This window comes from Tamandua tetradactyla, chromosome 26, assembly GCF_023851605.1.
Source record: "Tamandua tetradactyla isolate mTamTet1 chromosome 26, mTamTet1.pri, whole genome shotgun sequence".
Taxonomy (NCBI): Eukaryota; Metazoa; Chordata; class Mammalia; order Pilosa; family Myrmecophagidae; genus Tamandua; species Tamandua tetradactyla.
This window is the reverse complement of record NC_135352.1, coordinates 27,931,537-27,956,848: the sequence shown is the minus strand read 5'-3', so window position 1 is coordinate 27,956,848 and position 25,312 is coordinate 27,931,537. Positions and strand designations below refer to the sequence as shown.

Genomic DNA, 25,312 nt, shown 5'->3' with positions numbered 1-25,312 from the left:
GAATACAATGATAACTACAAAGAGACATGGTTTCTGCCTTCGAAAGTTTAATAGAGGTTGTTAATTGGAAAGATTCAGCTGCCGTAATAAAAAGTTCATGTTAAAATGGCTTAAACAAGATAGGAACTTATTTCTCTCTTAAATGATATCCAGATGTAGCTCTTGGCTCCTTTTCTCTTATTGCTTTGCTATTTCTAATACATTGCCTTATTTACGCTGTCAGCGATGGCTCACCACCACTATGTCTGAATTCTAGTCAGTAGGAAATTGGGACTGGAGGGCATGTTCCTTTCCTTAAAGAGTATAACTTGGAAATGGCATGCTTCTGCTTACATCTCATTGGTCAGAACTTTTATAATCACATCTAGCTGCAAAGGAGTTTGGGAATGTAGGCTTTATTCTAGATGGCCATGTATCTAGCTACTATTTCTACAAAAGAAAGGACAGATACTGGGGAATATACAGAGGAAATAGGTGTCAAAATAATCACAAAAATTGTTAAGATTGAGGTGTTTAAGTACTACAAAAAGAGATGGAGTATATGAGGGAAATTTGACGTAGATATAGATTTGAGGGAGGCTTCTTTGAGAAAGTGAGAATATAATGAAAAATAATAGGGGTGTATGGTACCATAAAAATGCCAACGATAGCGTTAATAATAAATAAAATTTGTTGCATAACTATTAGTTACCTAAGTACTTGGAAGTTTGCAAATTTTTTTGCTGATCTCAAGGTAGCCCTGCATGGTAGTTCTTTGTAGCGTGAAGCTTAGGGAGAAGTGACTATTTTTAAGGCTGCACAACTGGTACTTTAAAAGCTGTTAGATGTGCCAAGTACTGTGGTAACTCTTTAATCTCATTTTCTCATTACTACTTAATCCCAAAAGTTAGGTCTTATTGTTTCCTCGTAAGGCTTAGATTTGACCAAAGTTAGCTGCAAAGCTAGAACTCAAACTTAGATATGTCTCTAGACCTTGTGCTCCTAACCAGAAGTATACTTGCTTACTTCATCTACTGCATGATTGCCTTCAATATAAGTGTTGTCTCAGCACAGAGGCCCTATTCTTGGAGGTGTGTCTTGGCATTAATATAAATAAGGAATTTTTTGGTAATTAAAACTATACAAAAGTGCAATTAGTGACTTTTTAAGTCATAGATATTTAAAGAGATGCTTAAAAAGAAATATTTTTATTTTACTATAGAGTATATTAAGTAAATTGTTTAATTTCTAAGATGACTTCAATCCTAAAAGCCTATGAATTTTTTAACATAAACTTATTTAATAATTTAAATATATTTCAATTCATAAATAATTTGGTAAATTTATTATGTTGTAAATGTTCTGAAAGTAAATAAAATTTTAAAAAAGCATTTGCTTGTATCAAGATATTTGAAGACTTTGGTCATGGAAAATTTTTAAATACGTTTTAAAATAAATTATATGCATTTTGCTTGTGTTTTTAGCATGTTTGCAAAGAACTTCAAGAATTTTACGGTGTTAATTGTTCAGCTGAAGATGTTTTCAACTTGGATTCTAGCACTGATGAAAAATTTAGCCGTCACTTGATATTTCAACTCCATGATGTGGCATTTAAAGATAACATTCATGTTGGTAAGAGAATGCTTGCCTTTCATTAAGGAGACCTGGGTTGGATTCCTGGACCCTGCACCCCCACCCCAAAAAACCATGAGATTATATTAAAAACTCATTGCCCTTTTTCTTTTCAAATTTTTTAAATACTTAGTTGGCGTTTCATGGCCATGCATGCTCTGCTACTGGTTTCTTCTTCTACTGAGTTGTTTGAAAAGTTTTCAAGATAATACCTGAAAGAGACCTTTCCTTTTTGAGTCTCATCTCTGATGCTTCATATCTGGATTCTGACTTTTGTTTTGGCCTTGCCTTAGATTTTGGTCCATGAGAACTGGGACTTGGGTCCAGGCCACATCAAGAAAGGCTTATTTTTTGGACTGAAGTATAGGCAGAACTTCAGGGTTGAGAAGTCTAGATGTGAGAACTTGAAAGGGTAATCAGAGTATTTGTTCCAGGATTGGGCATTTAGAATTCAGGCCCAGGTATAAAACTGAAAAGTTAGTCCAAGGGAAAAAAAAGAACCACAGTTTAAATAGAATCTAAAACTTGAGGTTTATCAGAGCAGATTAGAGCAGATATTCCATGTAACTCCAAATAGCAGGAGACTGACAGAGAACTGGTTATCAGTATCAGAGCTACAAGTGTCTGGCAGTTCCAAGAGCACCGTAAGTCACTAAAGAACTGGCATAAAAGTCAGATAGCTGATTGCTGGATGAAGGTAACACCAGGTCACAGTGACCTAGTCTTCCATGTCTCCCTGTTTTTTGCTTAACTGGTCTGCCTTTTCTTCTCTGTCTTTTCCTATCATTCTATTGGTATTACTAATCTTAGAATCCATCTTTGACCCTGTCTAACTCTATCCTTACCCTGGGTGATCATCGGTTCTCATGGCTTCTATCATGATCTACCCGTTAATGACCCTCAAACCTTTATCTCCAGCCCAGATTGTTCTCCTAGACTCAGACACATAGAGCCAACTACCTACTAAATATTCCCGTGCAGACACTTCAAACTCAGCATTTCCTAGGCTGAGCTTCTCATCTTTTCCCCAAAACTTGTTCCTCCTCCTTTGATGTCTGTATCAGCAAATGGTATTACCATCCATTCAGTTACCCAAGTAGAAATGTTGGTGATGTCTTTGATTTCTATATATCTCTAACTTATTTAGTCAGCTACATAGAGTGATGTACCTGTTGTGTGCCTCCTTCCCTCCGGTGATTATTCATTGCCTTCAGATGTTATAGCATACAAGGTGAGGCCTGCCTGAGTTCTCAGCACTGTGCCCTTCTTCTTCAGTCCTTTAGCTGACTTATTCTGTGGGCCGTTTTCTCCTGCGCCTTTGTACTTTCTGATTCTGCTGTATGAATAGACATTCCCTCAGTTCAGGTGGGTGAGCCCTGCCGATCTGTTAAGCACAGTTCAGACATCAACATCAAATTATCTGAGAAGGCTTTTCTGTTACATTCTAAACTGGGAAGATTTAAGTTAGGTCTTTTGTCTGGGTTGCAGATACGGCTGGTGCTTATTGTGTCAGAGCACTTACCACTTCCTGAAGTAATTTCCTTTTTGTTTGTTTTTTTCCCTCTCCTTTGTTCCACTTAATGTTTCTTTAGGGCCCTTAATTACCATTGTATTTCCAGAGTTTAGTACATAATAATATTTTTAATAATAATGATAATTTCAGTTTAACAACAGCAGTAATAAGTTCCAGGATTAAAACAAGTAGTTTTTAATAAATGTTTGCTGAAAGAATGACTGAATTTAAAATAGGATCTAGGGTAGACCACGGTGACTCAGCAGGCATAGTTCTTGCCTGCCATGCCGAAGACCCGGGTTCAATTCCCGGTGCCTGCCATGCCAAAAAAAAAAAAAGATAAAAAAAGAATCTATTTGTCAGGAAGTAAAGGTAGACTATCAAGCAAGATATTTCTTCAATTCTTAATTACTCCTTATGTCTGCTGTATGACTCACAGCTAAAAATTACCACACTGCTAAAAAGTAGGAATCGGTTGCTAGAGAAGGAGGGGAGAATAAAAATTTGGTAGTAATTAGCAGTCTCTGCTACAGATATATTCTAAAAACTGATAACATTAAAATAAAATTACATTGTGTAGACAAAGGTAAAGTCTTTACTGTTGGAGGGAATAGCAAAAGCACAAGGATAGAGATATGAGGTTAATTTGGGGAGCGGTGGGTAGTCTAATATAGTTAGAGGGAAATGCATAATCAGACCTGATAAATGGAATATCTTTCCCATAAAATTATGTCCTGCCAGAATCACAGATGCAGAGAATCTGTAGTACTCCAAATTTTCCCCTTCACCCTCCCTCTTATTCCTTGACTGATTTCTAGTTACTATTACCAACCTTTCAGAAAGGGTAATTTGGTTAAGTGTATAAGAGCATTGAATGTCAGTCAAATGTATACATTTGGTCTGCCTCAAAAATTACTCTTCTGCCAGTCTACCATATATAGGACCTGAAATTTCTGTAATTGTTCTTTTGAGTTATTCCGAGACAGTAAGATAGTCCTGGTATTAATGACTAATGAGGTAGGGGATGGTGATAAGATTGGGGAAAGGAAATAGCAGTGTAATTTTGCTGAGGGTCAGTTTGTGTTCTGCTGTTTGACTATCATCATATCCTACACCTTTTAACTCCCAGCTGGTGTCAGAGGCTACGCTGCCTCCTCAGAGCTACCATCACAACTGGTTTCTGTAATCATGCCCCCACTTCTCTTTCTGGCTACTATCAAGGAAAACCAGCTTGAATTTTTTTGGAAAATTAACTCTGTCAAATTATGTTTGTATTGCTTTATTTTCCATTACTATGCCATAAATTATTTTCTGTCATTATTCTCCTTATCTCCCGAATTCCAGACTAATGGTATCTTTATAACATTGGACATCAAATGCTTTTACTTTCATTTTCATGTTTAGTGTTTATAAGAAATTAGATTTGTTCCTTTGAGTAGGGAAGCAACTAAGTATATGTTGGAGGAAGAGAATTTCGAATAGAACGTGTGTCTTATGGGTTCAAGCCCGTCCTAGTAAATAAGTAACAAACCCAGACTCTAACAGTTCTAGAGATTTTAAAATTAAGTTTTTCATATGGTATTGCATTTCTCCAGTATTGTTATATATGAAGCAACTTAATAATAAATTATTACTTGATTTTATGGTATAAATAATATGAGTTTACGAACTTCCAGGGTGTCGTTATCAGCTTTTCAGTGTAAAAATAGGCCCACTCAGTGGCAAAGTTCTTGCCTGCCATGCCAGAGACCTGGGTTTGATTCCCAGTGCCTACCCATGTAAAAAAAAAAATTAGATAGGCCCACTGATATTCAGAGCCCTTAGGATAAACATCAAAATACAACGAAGAGATGTATTTCATCTCTTTTAAGTAATTACTGAAAGGCAATGTCTTTACAAAAAGATGACAGTGACCTATTAAAATACAAATTTATGATAGTGATCATTTAGTAATTTTTGGCTCTGTACTAGATGCTTCACTTTCGTTATCTTTAATCCTCACAACTATCTTAGACAGTCACTATTATTATCATAACGCTGCAGATAAGGAAACTGAGGCTCAGACACATTAAGTAATTTGCCCAGGTTTTTACAGATGGCTATTGGGAGAGGAGGGATTTGAATTCAAAGACCTTACTCTTTCTGTCACACAGTGTTGTATTATTAAATATATTTTTCAGTAGGTGCACAGTAAGTTAGTTGCACTAGTCAGATTTTTTTCCCTCTCTATCATGATCTAGCAGAAATGTATCTTCTCCCAAACTATCTTCAACCTCCCTCAGTCAGTACCCCTCTCACCCAATCTCTTCCATTCTAGTTGTCCTTCCTGACAACGCTTTAAATTCCCAGCCTGATTGCCAGTGGCTTTAGTGTTGTTAAAAAACCTGATGTGGGTGGCATGATGGTGGCCCAGTGGCAGAACTCTCGCCTGCCATGCCGGAGTCCCAGATTCAATTATTGGTGCCTGCCCATGTAAAAAAAAATTGATACTCAGTGCTGTGCCTGCTTGAAGCTAGAAGAGACTGGGAGAGAAAATGAACTTTAGTTACAAGGCTATGACCCATCCTACCTTCTCAGTCTGAGGGAGAAATAGGAGAAGTAACAACCCAGGTGCTGACGATGATGCATGTCAGAGTTTTTAAGGCATGTCCCACAGATAAAGGAGAAAGAATAAATTCCTGAGAAATTTGCTTACATCCTGACTCAAGTAGGAACATGGCATAGGTTCTCAGTTATCTATGTATCATGTCAGCCGCAGGCAGCTTACTCATATAAATCCTTCGTTCCTTAATCAGTGACTCTGAAGATAATTCTGCTCAATTTGTATGAATAAAAATAGTGCTTTTAGATGTGCCTACTCACTGTTGGTAGGGAAGCTGAGTGATGCAGCCCCTCTGGAAGGCAGTGTGGTGCTACCACAGGAGGCTAAGGGTGGAATTCCCATATAATCTTGCAACCCTGTTGCTGGGTATATACCTGGAGAAACTGAGAGTAAGGACACAAATGAACATTTGCACACTGGTGTTTATTGGTGATTTGCAGTGGATGGAGGTAGCCTAAGAGTACAGTGACTGAGGAATGAAAGGGGTATACATACAACAGACTACTGAGCATCTGCAAGAAGGAATGAAGTTGTGAGACATGCAACTAGGTGAATGAACCTTAAGGACAGCATGTGGAATAAAATGTCAGAGACAATCAGACAAATATTATCATGCCTTACTCATATGGATTAACTGTAATAGACAAACTCAGAGAATTGAAGTCAAGAGCATGGGTTATCAGGTTGGGGCCTATTGCAAAGGTTCCTAGATTGTAAGCACATGTAGCAGCCACACATATTTAGGAATTGTAACTGTTATTTCTAAATTCTGAGGCACTGAGCTATTTGTATATAACTTGGTTGTTCCCTGAAATTTCGGGTATTTATGTGACACTGAGACTCAGAGTTAGAGCTCTGAAGCTATGAAAGTCAGCAATTATGCCTTTCAGCAACTGTTAAGAAAAGCTGAAAAAGTGATCAGACTTCGACTTGAGATATGAATGAATTTGACCTGCGTAGGACTAAGGTATATCAGAATACTTGATAAGGACGATATGGTCCATATTTTTAAACTTCAACTTCTGTGCAAGGCCAAAGGGAGAGGTGTTTATTTGGTGCAAAATTTATATTTTGGGTAGTGCGTTGTCTATTTTAATTTGTATAGTCAGTTTACTTGAACACCGTAATTACATGGAATCTTGAATAGGGTGTGAGATCTAGTTGGTTTGTACAGGTTAGTGTGATGCACCAATATGTCTCAGAGTGATTTGGATGGAGACTAAATATTTGCAAAGTCTCATTTGGGGAGTGGGGAGAAAGGAAATATTAAACTTCCCCATCTGGGAAATTTCTGATAATCTCACAGGCAATAGAAAAAATGAGTTCATTAGGCTGAACCCTCAGTCTTGGGGCTTGCCCCTGTGAAGCTTATTCCTGTAGAGGAGAAGTTAAGCCTACTTATAATTATGCCTAAGAGTCACTCCCAGAGAACTTCTTGTTTCTCGGATGTGGCCTCCTCTCTAAAGCCAACTTGGAAGGTTCACTCACTGCCCTCCCCACCCCCACCCCACCCCCTATATGGGACATGACTCTCAGGGGTTTAAATCTCCCTGGCCACAGGGAACCTGACTCCTGGGGATGAGCTGGGACCTGGCATGGGAATGAGAAAGGTTTCTTGACCAAAAGGGAGAAGAGAGAAATGAGAGTCTCGGTGGCTGAGAGATTTCAGAGTCGACAGATTATCCTGGAGGTTATTCTTACCCATTATATAGATATCCCTTTTTAGTTTATGATATATTGGAGTGGCTAGAGGGAAGTACCTGAAACTGTTGAACTGTGATCCAGTAGACTTGATTCTTGAAGAAGAATGTATAACTACATAGCTTTTACAGCATGATTGTGTGATTATGGAAACCTGTATCTGATGTTCCTTTTATCCACTGTATGTAAAGATGAGTTTAAAAAAAAAAAGGATAAAAAATAAATACTTCCCCCAAAATAAATAAATAAAAGCAGGAGGAAAAGGGTAAAACCTGGGTAGGTTGAAATACTGTGGGTCAGTGAGAGGGAGGGGTAAAGGGTATGGGATGTATGAGTTCTTTTTATTGTTCTGGAGTGAGCAAATGTTCTAAAAATGATCATGGTGAAGATTACAGACTATGTGATGATATTGTGAACCATTGATTGTATAATATGGCTGGACTGTATGTGTGTGGATATTTCTCAATAAAAATATTAAAAAAAAAAGTAGTGCTTTCTTGGTTGTAGTATGTTAGGCTCAGGTTCAAACTAGTGACATTGACACATCTTCTCAAATTAACTTTCCCTTTTAAAACGATCTGCTGATGAGTTACACCAAGTTGTCTTGTCAGTGAGAATTGAAAAAGTAAGAGATTGCACAAAGGAAGGGTAAATAAAAGAGAAACATGTTTTAGTTTATCTAGATCTGTGTAATGACTCAATTTTAAGACCAAAAATCAAAAAAGAAACATGACTGTGTAAAATCACCATGTGTAGAATTCTGTCTAGATCTCAAGTGATGGTTTGTATAGAAGAAGAATTAGATTAATCATAATGCCCTTTTTTCTTAGGTAATTTTGTGAGAAAAATTCTGCAACCTGCTCTTAAATTAATTGCCAATGAAGATGATGGAATTTCCTGTTTTTCTGAAGCACCAACAAAACAAGCAATTTCCTTTAATAAAATGTCCATAGAAAAGAATATAGGAGAGAGCTGGACCTTGAATTCGAAGAAACTCGAGAGGCTGGAATCGGCTAAGCAAAGCAGTCCTGATCTGTCATTTTTAGTTGTGAAGAATAACAGCGGAGAAAAGCATCTCTTTGTAGATCTAGGTAAGAAAATTTGAAAGTTCTCTCTATGAAACTATTCCTGTGTACTTTTTTTCTTTTTCTCTTTTTTTAAAGGAGTTTTATTCACCTATCATACAGTCCATCCAAAGCATACAGTCAGTGGCTCTCAGTATAATCATACAGTTCTGCATTCATCACCACAATCAATTTTAGGTATTTTGATTGCTCCAAAAAGAACAAGCCCAGACCCCTTAAATTCCCTTTTATTGATGTATAGCCTTGGTGTTGTACCTTTGTTACAATTGATGAAAGAATATTAAAATATTACTGTTAACTATAGTCTATAGTTTGCATTGGGTGTATTTTTTCCTTTTGCCACCCTATTAATATAACACCTTGTATCGGTGACATGCATTTGTTCTAATTCATGGAAGAACATTCTTATATTTGAACTATTCACCTGGGTTAGTAGTCGTCCACAACAGGTTTCCCTATGTTATAGAGTCCCATGTTTCATCCTCTAGCTTTCCTTCCAGTGACACACACTACCCTAAACTTCCCCCTTTCAATCACACTCAGAAGCACCATTCAGCACTGTTCCCCTTTCAGTGATGCATCACCTCTATCCATTTCCAAATGTTTATTAAAAACTTTATTAAAAATATTTAGCACATAGTGAAAAAAACTAGTGATTAACTGAATTCTAAAAAATGAACAGAGATTTTGGCATTAAAAAAAAAAACTTTATTAAAAATTTTGCACAACTGAGGCATCCACTCCCCATTCTCTACCCTCATTCTATCTCCTGATAACCTGTATTCTAGGTATTTACTCTGTGAGTGTGCTCATTATAATTAGTTTATATTATGAGATCATATAGTATTTGTCCTTTTGTGTCTGCCTTATTTCACTCAACTTAATGTCTTCAAGGTTCATCCATGTTATCGCATGCTTTAGGACTTCGTCTCTTCTTACAGCTGAATAGTATTCCATCGTATGTATATACCACATTTTGTCTATTCATTCATCGGTTGATGAACTCTTGGTTGGCTTCCATGTTTTGACAATTGTGAATGCTGCTATGATGTGAACATTGTTGTTCAAATGTCTGTTCATGTCCATGCTTTCAGTTTTTCTGAGTATATACTAAGTAGCAGGATTGCTAGATCATGTGGCAACTCTATATTTAGCTTCCTGTAGAACTGCCAAAGCCAAACTGTCCTCCATAGCCGCTGTACCATTCTGCATTTCCACCAGCAGTGAATAAGTGTCTCTATTTCTCCACATCCTCTCCAACACTTGTAGTTTCCTGTTTGTTTAATAGCTATTCTAGTAGGTGTGAAATGATATTCTGTGGTTTTAATTTGCATTTCCCTAAGCTAGTGAAGTTGAGCATCTTTTCATGTGCTTTTTAGCTATTTATATTTCCTCTTTGGAAAAACTTCTATTTGAGTCTCTTGTCCATTTTTTTAAAATGCAGTTTTATTGAGATATATTCACACACCATGCAAACCATCCGAAGTATATAATCACTGGCTCACAGTATCTATATGGTTGTGCATGATCAATTTGGGAACATTTTCATTACTACAGAAAAGAAATAAAACTAAAAAAGGAAACCCAAATCCCCCCATACCCTTATTTTCATGCCCTATTATTGACCCTTATATTGGTGAAGCACATTTGATTTGTTACTTATTGATGAGAGAGTATTAAAATATTACCATTAACTATAGTCCATGGTTTGCAGTAGGTACATTTTTTCCATATACCCCTCTATTAACTCCTTGTAATAGTTTCATACATTTGTTCTAGTTTGTGAAAGAACTTTTTAATATTTGTGCAGTTAATCACAATCATTGTCCACCGCAAGATTCACTGTATTATACATTCCCATGCTTTAACCTCCAACTTCCCTTCTGGTGACATACATGACTCTAAACTTCCCCTTTCCATCATATTTACATGCCCTTCATAACTGTTAGTTGTTCACACAGTACCATGCTACAATCACCTCTGTCCATTTCCAAACTTTTAAGATCAACTTACTTAAACATTCTGCACATATGAAGCAACTGCTCCCCATTCTTTAGCCTCATTCTATATCCTGGTAACCTATGGTCTATATTTTGTCTATGGGTTTATATATTACAATTAAGTTCATATCAGTGAGATCATACAATATTTATCTTTTTGTGTCTGGCTTATTTCACTTAGCATAATGTCCTCAGGTTCATCCATGTTTGTCGTGTGCATCAGGACTTCATTCCTTCTTTCTGCTGACTAATACTCCATTTTATGTATACATGGCATTGTATTTATCTGTTCATCTGTTGATGGACAATTGGGGCGCAATTGTGAATAATACAACTGTGAACATTGGTATGATGTCTGTTCACGTCCTTGCTTTCAGCTATGCTAGGTATATCAGGTATATCCTGACTAGCATGATTGCCAGGTTGTAAAGCAGTCCTTAGCTTCCTAAAGAAACACCACCTACATAGGTCTACACCCACAGGAATGAATTAAAAGAACATGGCCTTTTCTGGGGGTACATAACAGCTTCATACCAACATACTCCACCCTCTATATGCATGTTCTTTCTATATGCAGAATACATTCATTCCATACCTATCACAAAAGCCTAAAATCATTTCAGTAACGGTATTAAATACAAAGTCTCATCAAAATCAATTACATGTGTTACATGTGTGGTCTATCCTAAGGAAAAATTCTCTGCTATGGATCTGTGAAACTTAGAACAATATACAAAAGAGGGAATCAGAGAGTGAATGTTCCCATTTCCATAGGGAGAAATTGGAAGAAAAACAGTAGTCACCAAACCCAAACAGTATTCTTAGTCTCATCTTTTGTGCCTTTCATTCCCGTAAGTTCTGTTATTCTTCTTTGCATGCTTGCAAATTCTTCTTTAAGTTTACCCAGTGTCTACTTAATATCCTTTATCTCTTAAGCCGTATTTTCCTTCATCTCCTTGAATTGATTTAGGATATTTCATTGAAAATCTTTGATTAGTTCTGAATTCTGTATCTCCTACTTCTTCATTTGTTCCTTTAACTTGGTTATCTTCCTGTTTCTCAGTATGGCTTATGATTTTTTTGCTGATGTCTAGGCAGCTGATTATCTTGGTGTGTTTACTCTGATGGTCTATTTCTCTCTTGCTTAAGGTTTTATTGATGATTGGCTTTGTGTTAAAGCTCTTCACTGACATTTGGTTCAATTTATTCTAGATCTTTAAAATTGCCTGAATTTAACTGATCAAAACAAGACCAGGGACCCATAAAGGGAGAACAGACTGATTCCAAAGGGTCCTTAGTAGAGTCAGGAAAGACTCTGTGCCGCTTTGAAAGTTTTATGTACCCCAGAAAAGCCATGTTTTAATCCTAATTCCGTCTTGTGGAGGCAGCCATTTCTTTTAATCCTGATTGAATAAATAGGTTGTAAGCTTTTTTGGAGAAGTGACAGATTCATTTATGGGTGTTACTTTTGATTAAATGGAGATGTGATTCTACCCATTCCAGGTAGGTCTTGATTAGTTTACTGGAATCCTTTAAATGAGGAAACATCTTGGAGAGGGTAAGAAATGACAGAAGCCTCAAAACCTACAGAGAGAGAGCCAACAGTAACTTCAGAGCAGAGTTGATACAGATGCTGACACTTGGAGAACAGACACACAGATGTTTGGAGATGCTTGGAGCCCAACAGTCATCACCATGAGATGCTAGGCAAGCCAGAACCTGGAGAGAACCAAGGGAAGCCAACAGATGAAAGCCAGCCCCGAAGAAGCAAAGGGAGGAACCCCCGCAGGAACAGAGGCTGTAAGCAGTGGATCCCAGGAACAAGGGACCAACATCTGCCAGCCACATGACTACCCAGCTGACAGAGCCGTTTTTTGTATCCTTTCCTGGGTACCTTAGTGTTCTAGTTTGCTAGCTGCAGAAATGCAATATACCAGAAACAGAATGGCTTTTAGAAGGGGGAATTTAACAAGTTGCTAGTTGACAGTTAGTGAAGAAGAAAATGTCCCAATTAAAACAAGTCTATAGAAATGTCCAATCTAAGGCATCCAGGGAAAGATACCTTGATTCAAGAAGGCTGATGAAGTTCAGGGTTTCTATTTCAAGTGAGAATGCATGTGGCGAACATAGGGCTTCTCTCTCAGCTGGAAAAACACATGGCGAATAAGGCGTCATCTGCTAACTTTCTCTCCTGGCATCCTGTTTCATGAAGCTCCCCAGGAGGTGTTTTCTTTCATCTCCAAAAGTCGCTGGCTCATGGACTCTCTGCTTCGTGGTGCTGCAGCATTCTCTGCTCTCTCCGAATCTCTTTCTCCAAAATGTTTCCTCTTTCATAAGACTCAGGAGCTAATCAAGACTCACCTGAATGGGTGGAGACATGCCTCCAGCTAATCCAACCTAACAACCACTCTTGATTAAATCACATCTCTAAGGAGATGATCTAATTACAGTTTCAAACATGCAATATTGAATAGGGGTGATTCTGCCTTTGCAAATTGGAATTTTGATTAAAACATGTCTTTTCTAGCATACATACATCCTTTCAAACCAGCACACTTGGTTTGGATGGTTTTATAGGCTTAGAACTATAAACTTGTAACTTATTAAATTCCCCATTTTAAACACCCTCCCAGTTCTGGGGTATTGCATTCCCGTAGCTTTCAAACTTTACAGACTCCAGAATACCCCCTTTTTTTCTTTACCTCCCTAAAGTGCACTTTTCTGGTCTTTCCAGCAGATGGCACTCTTTGGCCATCTGCTGGAAATTTTTTCCCACATCCCTAAGGAGAAAAATGTATTTTTTCAACCTCCAGCAGGCCGTGTTGAAACAATGGCCATGGGTGTCACCTAGAACCATGTACAGAGTTGGAACCCAGCAGTCTGAACTTGCTGATCAGAAGCAACACCCAGCACTTGACTGCACCCCTCTCTCTTTCCCAGGGAGGAAAACCTTCACACTCCTCTCCCTCTGCAGCACCCAGCCACTGACCATATCCAAGGGAATCCTTGAGTGTGGGGATGGGTGCCAGACTGTTACAGGAGTGATTAACTCACAATTTCTGCTGTAACTTCTCAGTCTCCCTCTCTCACTCTTTTCTGAATGCTGTACAGTGCTCTCTGGTCTCTGGACCCCCAGAAACTATTGATTCAGACGGTTTCTGCCTGTTGTCTAGCAGTTTTTGTAGGAGTGTGTCTTGTATCTCCCTACTCCACCATCTTGAAGTCCCTTGTGTACTTTTATAAGACACAAGTCAGTGCCCACTTGTCACTCTGCTTAAGATTCTTGCTACTGCCATTGTTCCAGGGTGACAGTTGAAGTCTCTAGCAGAATGTGATCAGTGAGCTCCGTTGCCTAGGAATCTACTGTGTTTCTGTTCAGAAAGCCTAGTGAGTTTTCTGTGGGATGTACACTCCAGGCTGGCCTGAGCTCCAAAAGAGAATAGTGTTATCTAGTTTCTGCACAAAAATGTCCAAAAGATTTATGTCAGGAGAGGCTTGATAGGGGGCCATTGGAACAGTGCTCTACAATACTGCTAACACGTTAAATTAAATAAATGTGATGAAACAACAGAAATAAAAGCAGTAGTCTTAAGTGGCGAGTATGGCTGAGTGTTTTCTTCACTAAACAGCTTTGTGCTTGTGGCAGGGGCCATTTCATCATCTGTGATGCAGTTGAGCTGGTGACTTCTACTGTGCCCCCTTCTGTTTGATTTTGTTTTCTGAACTGAGAACGTGAAAAGCACTGGGCTGTCCCTATTCCAGCCTGATTAGTTAACACACAGGTTGGGAGGGACCCCTAATCCAACAGCTACAATTTAGTGAACTAAATCTCCTTTATATTCTTAGATTGTAGCTTGTAATTTGAAAAGACATAATTGTAGCACTTTGATTGGCTCTTTAAGCACCTCATAGAAACTTCAATATCTAAAGATTAAGAGGAACAGTTTTAAACTGGGTTTAAACTAGATTCACAGTAGTACCAAAAGTAGTGAAGTGTTCCTGTTGTATGTCTTTCTAACACTCCTGATAACCAAGTGCCAGAATTTGGAAATATAGTTTCATAAGTGCAACATACTAGTGTGGGCATGAACAATCATGTATGTTATGAGCAGAGGATGGCAGATTTTGTTTTATTACTAGAACAGTCTCTCCATGTCGGACTGCCCTCCAGTGAACTAGTAAAAATGTATAACGAGATTTATATAGGGAGAGTAGTAGTAACCAATAATTATGTTCTACCACCACCTGAATAGTGAAACAGAATATTCCAGTTTGTTAGCCTTGAAAGCTAAGTTACTGGAGGAACAAGGAAATTTACCTGATTTTCTTGAAATATTTCAACAGTACATTCAGATTTATTTATGTATCAAAAGAAAGTGGAGACAAGAGATAAGGGATAGTTTTGATTTGATATTTGGTGAGGTGTTTGTCATTTCCTTGTCTATGGACGAATGAAAATTGTCTAAAATTGAGAGTGCTGCTGATTGTACAACCAAATGAGGATACCATAAGACATTTTTAAAATTTTGGACGTTATCCACAGTGCCGAATGGATGGAGGTGGCCTAAGGGTACAGTGACTGAGAAAATGAAGGTGAATTGTGATATACGAAAAGGAATGATAAATAGGCATATTTAAAAAAAATCCAAGTAATCATCATAAAGCTTGTTTGTACAATATGTTTCACAAACCAATTTAAAATTAAAGCAAAGAAGGAAAAATATCTGTAGATACAGATATCAGAATTTCTTAAATTCTGAATATTAAACTCTACCTTAAATCCCATTTAACTATCAAAATTGTGCATTCTCAAAATATCAAGTAAAAATTTATTACAAATATCACCTTTGCTGTAGTAGTGAGTTATGTTACTAAATATTTTCAACTTTTTTATTTCAGGGATGTATTTTATCTAATATTACTATGGCTGCCTATAGTTTTTTTTTTTTTACCTTTTTTTGTTGTTGTAAAATATAACATATATATACAAATAAAAGAAATTAAAAAGCAATAATTTTCAAAGCACACTTCAACAACTGGCTGTAGAACAGGGCCTAGGGTTTGTCTTGGGCTACCATGTCCTCATCTCAGAGTTTTCCTTCTAGGTGCCCCAAAACACTGGCAGCTTTATCAGTCATAATAACAGAATCATACAGTATCTGTCCTTTTGTATCTGACTTATTTCACTCAGCATTATGTCCTCAAGGTTCATCCACATGGTATGTTTCGGGGCATCATTTTGTCTAAATGTTGTGTAATGTTCCATCGTTTGTATATATCACATTTTGTTTATCCACTCGTCTGTTGATGGGTACCTGGATTGTTTCCATCTCTTGGTAATTGTGAATAATGCCCCTGTGAACATTGCTGTGCAAATGTCTGTTCATGTCATTGCTCTCAACTCCTCTGGGTGTATGCCATATATTGGTATTGCTGATTCATAGGGCAACTCAGTATTTAGTTTTCTGAGAAATTGCCAAATTAATGTCCATGGCAGCTGAACCATTTTATATTCCCACCAATAGTGAATGTGACCCAATTTTTCTGCATCCTCTCCAACATGTATAGTTTCCTGCTTGTTTAATAGCTATTCTTATAGGTGTGAGGTGACTTTTCATTGTCATAGTAATTTGCATTTCTCCTGTAGCCAGTGAAGATGAGCAGCTCTTCATGTGCTTTTTAGCCATCTGTATTTGCTCTTCAATAAAGTGTCTATTTGTTTCCTCTGCCCATTTTATAATTGGGTTGTTTGTTCTTTTGTTGCTGTATAATTTCTTTTTGTACACAGGATATCAAGCCTTTATTCAATAATGTGCTTTCCAAATATTTTCTCCCATTGAGTTAGCTGCCTCTTCACCTTTTTAACAAAGTCCTTTTAGGCACAGAAGCTCTTGATCTTAAGGAGTTCCCATTTGTCTGTTTTTTCCTTTGCAGCTTGTTTTTTAGGTGTAAGGTTTAAGAAGCTACCTCCTACTACTAGATCTTGAAGATGCTACCCTACATTTTTTTCTAGAAGTTTTATGGTACTAGCTCTTACATTTAGGTCTTTGATCCATTTTGAACTAATTTTTGTATAGGGTATAGGGTAGGGGTCCCTTTCATTCTTTTGGCTATTGAAATCCGGTTCTCCCATGCCCATTTATTGAAAAGACCATTCTATCCCAGTTCAGTGGATTGGGGAGCCTTATTGAAGATCAAATGTCCGTAAATTTGGTGGGCAGTCTCTGCATTCATGATTCTATCCCACTGGTCAGTCCTTCTGTCTTTGTACCAGTACCATGCTGTTTTGACCACTGTAGCTTTATAGTATTCTTTAAAGTCAGAAAGTGTGATAGTCCTCCCAGTTCGCTCTTCTTTTTTAGGCTATCTTTAGCTATTCAGGGTCTCTTTCCCTTCCATATAAACTTGATGATCAGCTTTTCCAAATCTTCAAAGTAGGTTGTTGGGATTTTTATTCGTATTGCATTGAATCTGTAGATCAGTTTGGGTAGAATTGACATCTTGACAATAGTCAGCCTTCCTGTCCGTGAGCATGGAATATCGTTCCATTTATTTAGGTCATTCTTTATTTCTTTCAGCAATTTTTTTTGGTAATTTTCTGTGTATAAGTCCTTGGCATCCCTGGTTGGGCTTATTCCTAGATACCTGATTCTTCTGGTGGCTATTCTGAATGGAATTTTTTCCTTAGTTGTCACCTCAGGTAGGTCATTGCTTGTATGTAGGAACATTACTGATTTTTGTACATTAATCTTGTATCCTGCCACTTTGCTGAATTTATTAGCTCAAGTAGTTTTGCTATTGATTTCTCAGGATTTTCTAAGTATAGGATCATGTCTTCTGCAAATAATGAAAGTTCTACTTCTTCCTTTCCTATTTGAATGTATTTTATTTCTTTCTGCTGTCTAATTGCTCCAGCTAGTACATCTAATATAATGTTGAATAATAATGGTGACAGTGGGCATCCTTGTCTCGTCCCCAATCTCAAGAGGGAGGCTTTCAATTTCTTACCATTCAGTATGATGCTGTCTCTGGGTTTTTCATATGTGCCCTTTGTGATACTGAGAAAGTTTCTTTTGATTCCTAACTTCTGAAGTTTTTTTATCAGGAAAGGATGCTGGATTTTGTCAAGTGCTTTTTTAGCATCATTCAAGATGATCATGTGATTTTTTCCCTTTCAGTTTGTTAATGTGCTGTATTACATTGATTTTCTTATGTTGAACCACCCTTGCATTCCTGGTGTGAATTCCACTTGAGCATTATATATAATTCTTTTAATGTGGCATTGGATACGATTTGTTAGTATTTTGTTAAGAATGTCCACGTTTGTGTTCATTAGAGAAATTGGTCTGTAGTTTTCTTGTTTCATCTTTATGAGATTTTGCCTGTGGATGTCTATTTTAGGTGGTTATGGTTTTCATATATTAATTGTAAAAATATTTGTATCTTCATATTTTCCTGAAATCACGAAAATGTTTAGTAACAACGGTCATTAGTATAGCAATGCAGATATTTGTAAGAACTTTCTACTTGATATTTTGAGAATAGTCACAGTTTTCATAGCTGATCAAATGGTATTTAAGTTAGTGTTTAGTATTTAGAATTTAAGAACTTTGCTAACTGAATTTATAGACTTTTTGCCTTGTTGCCTTAATTTTGAATTGGTTTATGAAACTGTGCAGACACAGGTTTTACAATGATTATATGGTTACTTTATTTAAATATGCCTATGGTTCAGCTAACTAAGATACCCATTTTTGGTGGTTCTAAGTATATATTTTTTGTTTTCTTAAATAAGAATTTTTTAAAAAAGGAATGATGTACTAAATAACAGTGAACTGAATATAACTTGGGGACAATGTGTTGTGCAAAATAAGCCAGAAACAAAAGAACAAATGCACTTAAGTCTCTGTAAGAAAAAAATTATAAGAAAATTGGAGCCTAGGTTGTAAGCCCTTATAGCAGCCATACTTAGTATGAAGTTTTAAGTGTATTTCCAGATTCTGAGACACTAAATGATATGTGTATCAGCTTGTATTTCCCTGGAACTTTGAGTAATTTTGTAACACCTAAGACCCAGAAATGGAATGCTGCAGCCCTGAAAGTTAGCATAGCTATGTAGAATAACAGTTAAAGTAACCAAAAAAGAGATCAGGTCTCAATTTGAAGTAAAAACAAAGCCAGTCTAACTGGGACTAAAGTAAACCAGAGAGGTTTTTTATATCTAGAATCTCAATTTTCTGTAACACATAAGCTAAATCAACCTGTCTGGATAGTTCATTTAAACAACCCAAACTCCTAGAGACCAGATGGGAATAAGACCTTATAATTCTGTATAACTTGGTGTAATACCTAGATACATCTCAGACTATAGTGGGCTGATAATTGAAAAGTATTGGTAGAGCCCGCAAGGGGAAAAAAAATGGAACTATTAAACTCTCCCGTTTGGGAAACCCCAGTTTCTCTCAACCGCTGGGGACTCCTAGGAAAATAAGCCAAGCCCTAGATTTTGAGGCTTGCTCTTGTGGAACTTATTTCTGTAGTGGAGAAGCTAAGACTGCCTATAATGAGGCCTAGGAGTTGTTTCTAGGAAACCTCTTTTGTTGCTCAGATGTGGCTTCTCTCTTTAAGTCCAACTCTGCAAGAAAATCATTACCCTCCCCCCCCATGTGGGACATGACATTCAGGGATGAAAGTCTCCCTGATAACGTAGAATGTGACTCCTAGGATGGGTCTGGCCCTGGCACTGTGGAATTGGCAATGCCTTCCTGACCAAAAGGGTGAAGAGAAGTCTTATAAAATAAGGCTTCAGTGGCCAAGAGAGATCAAATAGCGTCAAGAAGTATTCTGTAGGCTATTCTTATGCAAGCTTCAGTTAGATAGTGCTTGTTGCCATGGTTTATGAAATCCCAATGAACGAACGTCACTCCTGTTAACTCTTAAGAACACCTAGGGCTTGGACTGAGTCTCTATAATAAAAGTTTCATGCACTAAGTTAGCTTTCCTGGAACCTATAATTTCCAGAGTGTTCATATACCAGATGAATACTGAAGCTCAGATGGACCACCCTCTCCAAGAATATCAGCTGGTTACATCCCACATTCTTTAGTGGGACTTTTTCCCAATATGAAAAAGTCAGAATGGGCATTGCCTAAAGATCCCTATAGATTTGGAGAAGGATCAGAGGAGAAGGAAGAGTTATAGCAGAGAAAATAGGGTTTAACAAGGAGCGTGACTGCTGAATCACTGTTTTAATTTATAAGCTACCAGAATGCAATATACCAGAAACAGAATGGCTTTTATAAGGGGGGATTTATTAAGTTACAAATTTACAGTTCTGAGGCTGTGGGAATTTCCAAATTAAAGTCTATAAAAATGTCCAAATTAAGGTACCCACAAGAGGTTACCTTCACTCAAGAAAGGCTGATGAAGTTCAGAGTTTCTCTCTCAGCTGGAAAAGCACATGGCGAACATGGCGATGTCTGCTAGCTTTCTCTCCAGGCTTGTTTCATAAAGCTCCCCGTCCTGGGGCATATTCTTTCTCATCTCTAAAGGTCTCTGGCTGCATGGACACTTGTGGTTCATGTGGCTCTGAAGTTTTCTCCAGAATCTTTCCTTTTAAAGGATTTTGATAAACTAATCAAAACTCATCTAGAATGGGTAGCATCACATCTCTTTGTTGTCAAAGGAAATACCCACAAATGGGCATGTCACATCTCTGTGAAGATAATCTAATAAAGTTCCCAACCTACAGTGCTGAATAGGGATTAAAATAAATGGCTGCCTCCACAAGATGGATCAGGATTAAAACATGGCTTTTCTAGGGCGCATGATCCTTTAAAACTGGCACAGCTTTTTAAAAGGGGTAATTCATTAAGTTGCTAGTTTATAGTTCTAAGGCCATAAAAATGTCCAAATTAAACCAAAGCTATAAAAATGTCCAATTTAAGGCATCTAGGGAAAGATATTCAAGAAGGTCCAATGATGTTCAGGGTTTCTCTCTGAGCTGGAAAGGCACATGATGAAATCTGCTAGCTTTCTCTTCATTGGTTTTCTGGAGGCTCTGTTGTTTCTGGTGTTTCTTGTAACTCTAATGATTTTTCCAAAATGGTTGCCTCTTAAAGGGCTCCATTAAGCAACCCCACCTTGAATGGATGGGGACACATCCCCATGGAAAACATCTGATCAAAAGTTACCACCCACAGTTGGGTGGGTCACATCTCCATGGATATAGTTAGAAAGGTCCCACCCAGCAATATTGAATGCGGATTAAAGGACATGACTTTTCTGGGATATATAATAGCTTCAAACCAGGCACAGTCACTGTACTACTGGTATTTCTTTTAGCCTCCAGTATTTTGGAGCAGCTAGAAGAAAAAATCTGAAATAGTACAATGGTAATCCATAACAGACTCTGAAATCTGTTTGTAACTACTTGTACTTTGAAAATTATTGCTTTTTCTTTCTTTTCTTTGTATGTATGCTATATTTTTACAATAAAAATTTTTTAATAAAATCACAAGAAAAAGAGGGTGGAGAGAAGCTGATCATTGAATTCAAGTAGAATTGCAAGAGGCTCTAAATAGCCTAAATAACCTTGAGAAAGAAGTACAGAGTTGGAAAATTCAAACTTTCCTGTTTCCAAACTCACTGTAAAAGTACAGTAATAAAAACAGCATGATATTGGCATATTGGCGTAAGGATAGACAGGCAGACCAAGGAACTAGAACTGAAAATCCAGAAACAAACTCATACATCCATGCCCAATTTATTTATTTATTTATTTTTGCATGGGCAGGCACCAGGAATCGAATCCAGGATCTCTGGCATGGCAGGCAAGAACTATTCCTGCTGAACCACCAATGGCCTGCTCCCAGTTGATTTTTGACGTGTGCCAAATCCCTTCAACTGGAAAAGAATAGTTTCTTCAGCAAAAAGTACTGAGACAGCTAGACAGCCATATGCAAAAGAATAAAGGTGTCGCTGATCCTTCAGTGCCAGGGCCATTCTCATCCCTGGGAGTCATGTCCCATGTTGCCATGGAGACTTTCACCCCTGGATGTCATGTCCCAAGTAGGGGTGAGGGTAATGGTTTTCCTTGTAGAGTTGGGCTTAAAGGAGAGAGAGACACCACATCTGAGCAACAGAAGTTTTCTGGAAGTAACTCTTAGGCATAACTATAGTAGGCTTGGGTCCTCCACTTGAGAAGTAAGCTTCACAAAAGCAAGCCTCAAGATCAAGGGTTTGGCCAGTTGACTTGGGAGTCCCTAATGTTTGAAACAGTATCAGGTGTTTCCGGGTGGTAAAGCTTAATAGTTCCATATTTTTCTCCCGCCCCTCAAAGGACTTTGCTACTTCTTTTCAATTAACTGCCCAACATACTTTGGGATGTATCTGAGTATTATCTTACGCTATATAGGATTATAAGCCCTTATTCCCATTCTGAGCTTCATGTTTGAATGAGCTATCCAGATTATACTTTAAAAAATTTAGGTTTTGGACAAAATAAACCTCTCTTCTTTTGGTCTCGTAGAGTAGATGAAGTTTGAAAATACAGTGTCATCCTTACCCCTGTATTCTGATTTACCTTAGTCCTGACCTGATTGGCTTCATTCTTATTTCCAATTGAAGCATTATCTCTTTTTTGGTTTCTTTAACAGTTGTTGTATGAAGCAATGCTGACTTTCAGAGCTACAGAACTCCACTTCTGAATCTTAAGTGTCATATAGGCGAAGTTCCAGGGACATACCAGATTATATATATATATAATACAGCCTCTCAAAGTCTAGAAATAACATTAACAGCTGTGGACTAAATGTGACTATTCTAAGAGCTCACAATCTAGGCCCTAATGTTCTTATAGGTATTTTCTAAATGAGACCATACAATATTTATTCTTATTTCTGGCTTATTTTGCCTCACACAATGTCCCCAAGTTTGATTCACCTCATTATATGTCTTATGACTTCATTGCTTTCTGGAGGCTCACAATATTCCATCATGTGTATATACCATAGTTCACCATTCTACTTCTTAGTCAATGTATCCTTCCACCACCTCTGTCCATTGGGCATCATGTATATCGTCCAAAGTCAGCAGTCCACATCTCATGTTATTCTCACTTAGTTGTTTAATCAACACTCTCATTATACGGCAATTTTCATTGCTCCAAAGAGGAAAATAATCAATAAACATACCCTCACTAAACAGAAAGTCCAAGCCTTCCCTTAACTTTTGTTCTTCTCCCCCAATTATTTACCCCTTTTGTTGCTGTGGTACTGTCGATGTCTTCCTGTTAAATATAGACCATAGCATGCAATAGTAGTTTTCCCCCATACCCCACTGTTATTGACTCTTTTTTATAAGATTCATACTTTTGAAGTAGTTCATCCAAGAACTTATTTATATTTGTAGTGTTAATCAGTGGGATACGTGGCTCTATACAACCCCTTTCAGTCATGTTCACTTTCAGTAATGGCAGTATTACTTATAAACCCACTGATGAACTGTCATCACTTCTGTCCATTCCCTTACATTTAAGTTCAACCTCATTAGCTGTCCATTCACCCATCTCTAGCTTCTGTGTATCTCTAGGTCCCCCATATTCTATATTATAAGCCTCTGAGTTGACCAGGTTCATAATTGCAAAATCATACTGTATCTTTTTGTGTCTGGCTTGTTTCACTCAGCATTATGTCCTCAAGATTCATCCATGTTGTCATGTGCTTCAGGACCTCATTTCATCTTACTGTTGCATAATATTCCATCATATGTATATACCACATTTTTTTTTTATGCACCCTTCTGTTGATAGGGACTTAGGTGGTTTCCATCTTTTGGCGATTGTGAGTAATGCTGTGATGAACATCAGTGTGCAAATGACTGTTTGTGTCACTACTTTCAGCTCTTCTGGGTATATACCGAGTAGTGGTATTGGTGTTGGAGGGCAACTCGATATTTAGTTTTCTATGGTACCACCGAAATGTCTTCCGTGGTGGCTGTACCATTGTGCATTCCCACCAGCAGTGTGGGGCATAGGACAGCATGGGTGCACGGGGATCATCACTTTCAATTTTAAACCATTTTCATTGCTTCAAAATGAAAAATAATAGACCTTAAAAAAAACCCGCAAACATCCCCTACCCCTTAACACCCCCCCCCCCAGTACTGACCCCTAGTATTGGTGTGGTAAACTTGTTACTGTTGACAAAGGTATTAAGATATTACTGTTAACTACAGTCTATAGCTTGAAATAGGTATTTTTTCCCCATATACCACTCCAATATTAATTGTCTCTACAAGTTTTGTACATTGGTACTAGTAATGAAAGAACTTATTTATATTTGTGGTGTTAATCTTAAACAACATCCACTTCAAAGTTCACTGTGTTGTACAATCCCATAATTGAACCTCTTGCTTTCCTCCTAGTGACATACATGACTCTAAATAATCCCTTTCAATCATAATCACCTACAGTCAGCACTGTTACTTTTAATCCCAATAATAACCTTTTCTCACCTTTATCCATTTCCAAACTTTTAAGCTCAGTCTTGTTAAAAAAATCTGTAAATAATAGGCAACAGCTCCCCATTCTCTAGCTCCAGTCTATCTCTTGGTAACTATATCATACATTTTATGACTGTGAGTTTACATATGCTGGTTAGTTCATTTAGTGAAGTCATATTATATCTGTCCTTTTGTGTCTTAACTTATTTCACTGAGCATTATGTTCTTAAGATTCATCCATGTTGTTGCATGCTTCAGGACCTCATTCCTTCTTACTACTGAGTAATATGCCATCATATGTATATACCACATTTTGTTTATCCATTCATTGGTTGAGGGATACTTGAATTGTTTCCATCTTTCAGTAATTGTGAATAATGCTGCTATGAACATTGATGTGCAAATGTCTATTCATGTGCCTGCTTTCAGATCTTCTGGGTATATGGAGTAGCGGAATTACCATGTTGCAGGGCAACTCAATGTTTAGTTTCCTGAGGAACCACCAAACTGTCTTCCAAAGTGGCTGTACCATTTTGCATTCCCACCAGCAGTGAATAAGTGTTCCAGTTTTTCCACATCCTTTCCAACACTTGTAGTTTCCTGTTTGTTTAATGGCAGCAGTTCTTACAGGTATGAGATGGTGTATCTCATTGTGGTTTTGATTTGTATTTCCTTATAGCTAATGAAGATGAGCATCTTTTCATGTGCTTTTATTTCCTCATTGGAAAAATGTCTGTTCGTACCTTTTACCCATTTTGTAATTGGGTTCTTTTGTTATTGAGTTGTATGATTTCCTTTTATATACTGGATATCAAACCTTATTAAATGTATGGTTTCCAAATATTTTATCCCATGGAGTTAGCTTCCTCTTCACCTTTTGGGCAAAGTCCTTTGAAGTACAGAAGCATTTGATTTTGAGGAGGTTTCCATTTATCTGTTATTTTCTTTAATTGCTTGTGCTTTGAGTATAAGATCTAAGAAGCTACCTCCTATTACTAAATCTTGAAGATGTTTCCCTATACTTTCTTCTAGGAATTTTGTGGTACTGGCTCTTATATTTAGGTCTTTGGTCCGCTTTGAGTTAATTTTTATGTAGTGTGTGAGGCAGGGATCCTCTTTCATTCCTTTGCCAATGAATATCCAGTTCTCCCAGCGCTATTTATTAAAGAGACTATTCTGTCCCAGTTCAATGATTTTGGGGCCTTGTCAAAAATCAGTTGACCAGGCTGAGCCCTCAATCTTGGGGCTCACCCCTATGAAGTTTATTCCTGCAAAGGAAAGGCTAAGCCTACTGATA

The 25,312-nt window shown here is 37.5% G+C and overlaps 1 protein-coding gene across 4 annotated transcripts in view; it reads left to right on the top strand.

Annotated features, from left to right (window-relative positions):
* The window catches only part of PRIMPOL (primase and DNA directed polymerase), a 65,823-nt gene that overhangs the window by 18,464 nt on the left and 22,047 nt on the right, over positions 1-25,312 (top strand). For all 4 annotated transcript variants that reach the window (XM_077144534.1, XM_077144531.1, XM_077144532.1 and 1 more), the window contains 2 exons: positions 1,464-1,611; positions 8,258-8,518. In XM_077144534.1, the coding sequence (XP_077000649.1) occupies positions 1,464-1,611; positions 8,258-8,518 (409 nt within the window). The remainder of the gene's footprint in view (positions 1-1,463; positions 1,612-8,257; positions 8,519-25,312) is intronic.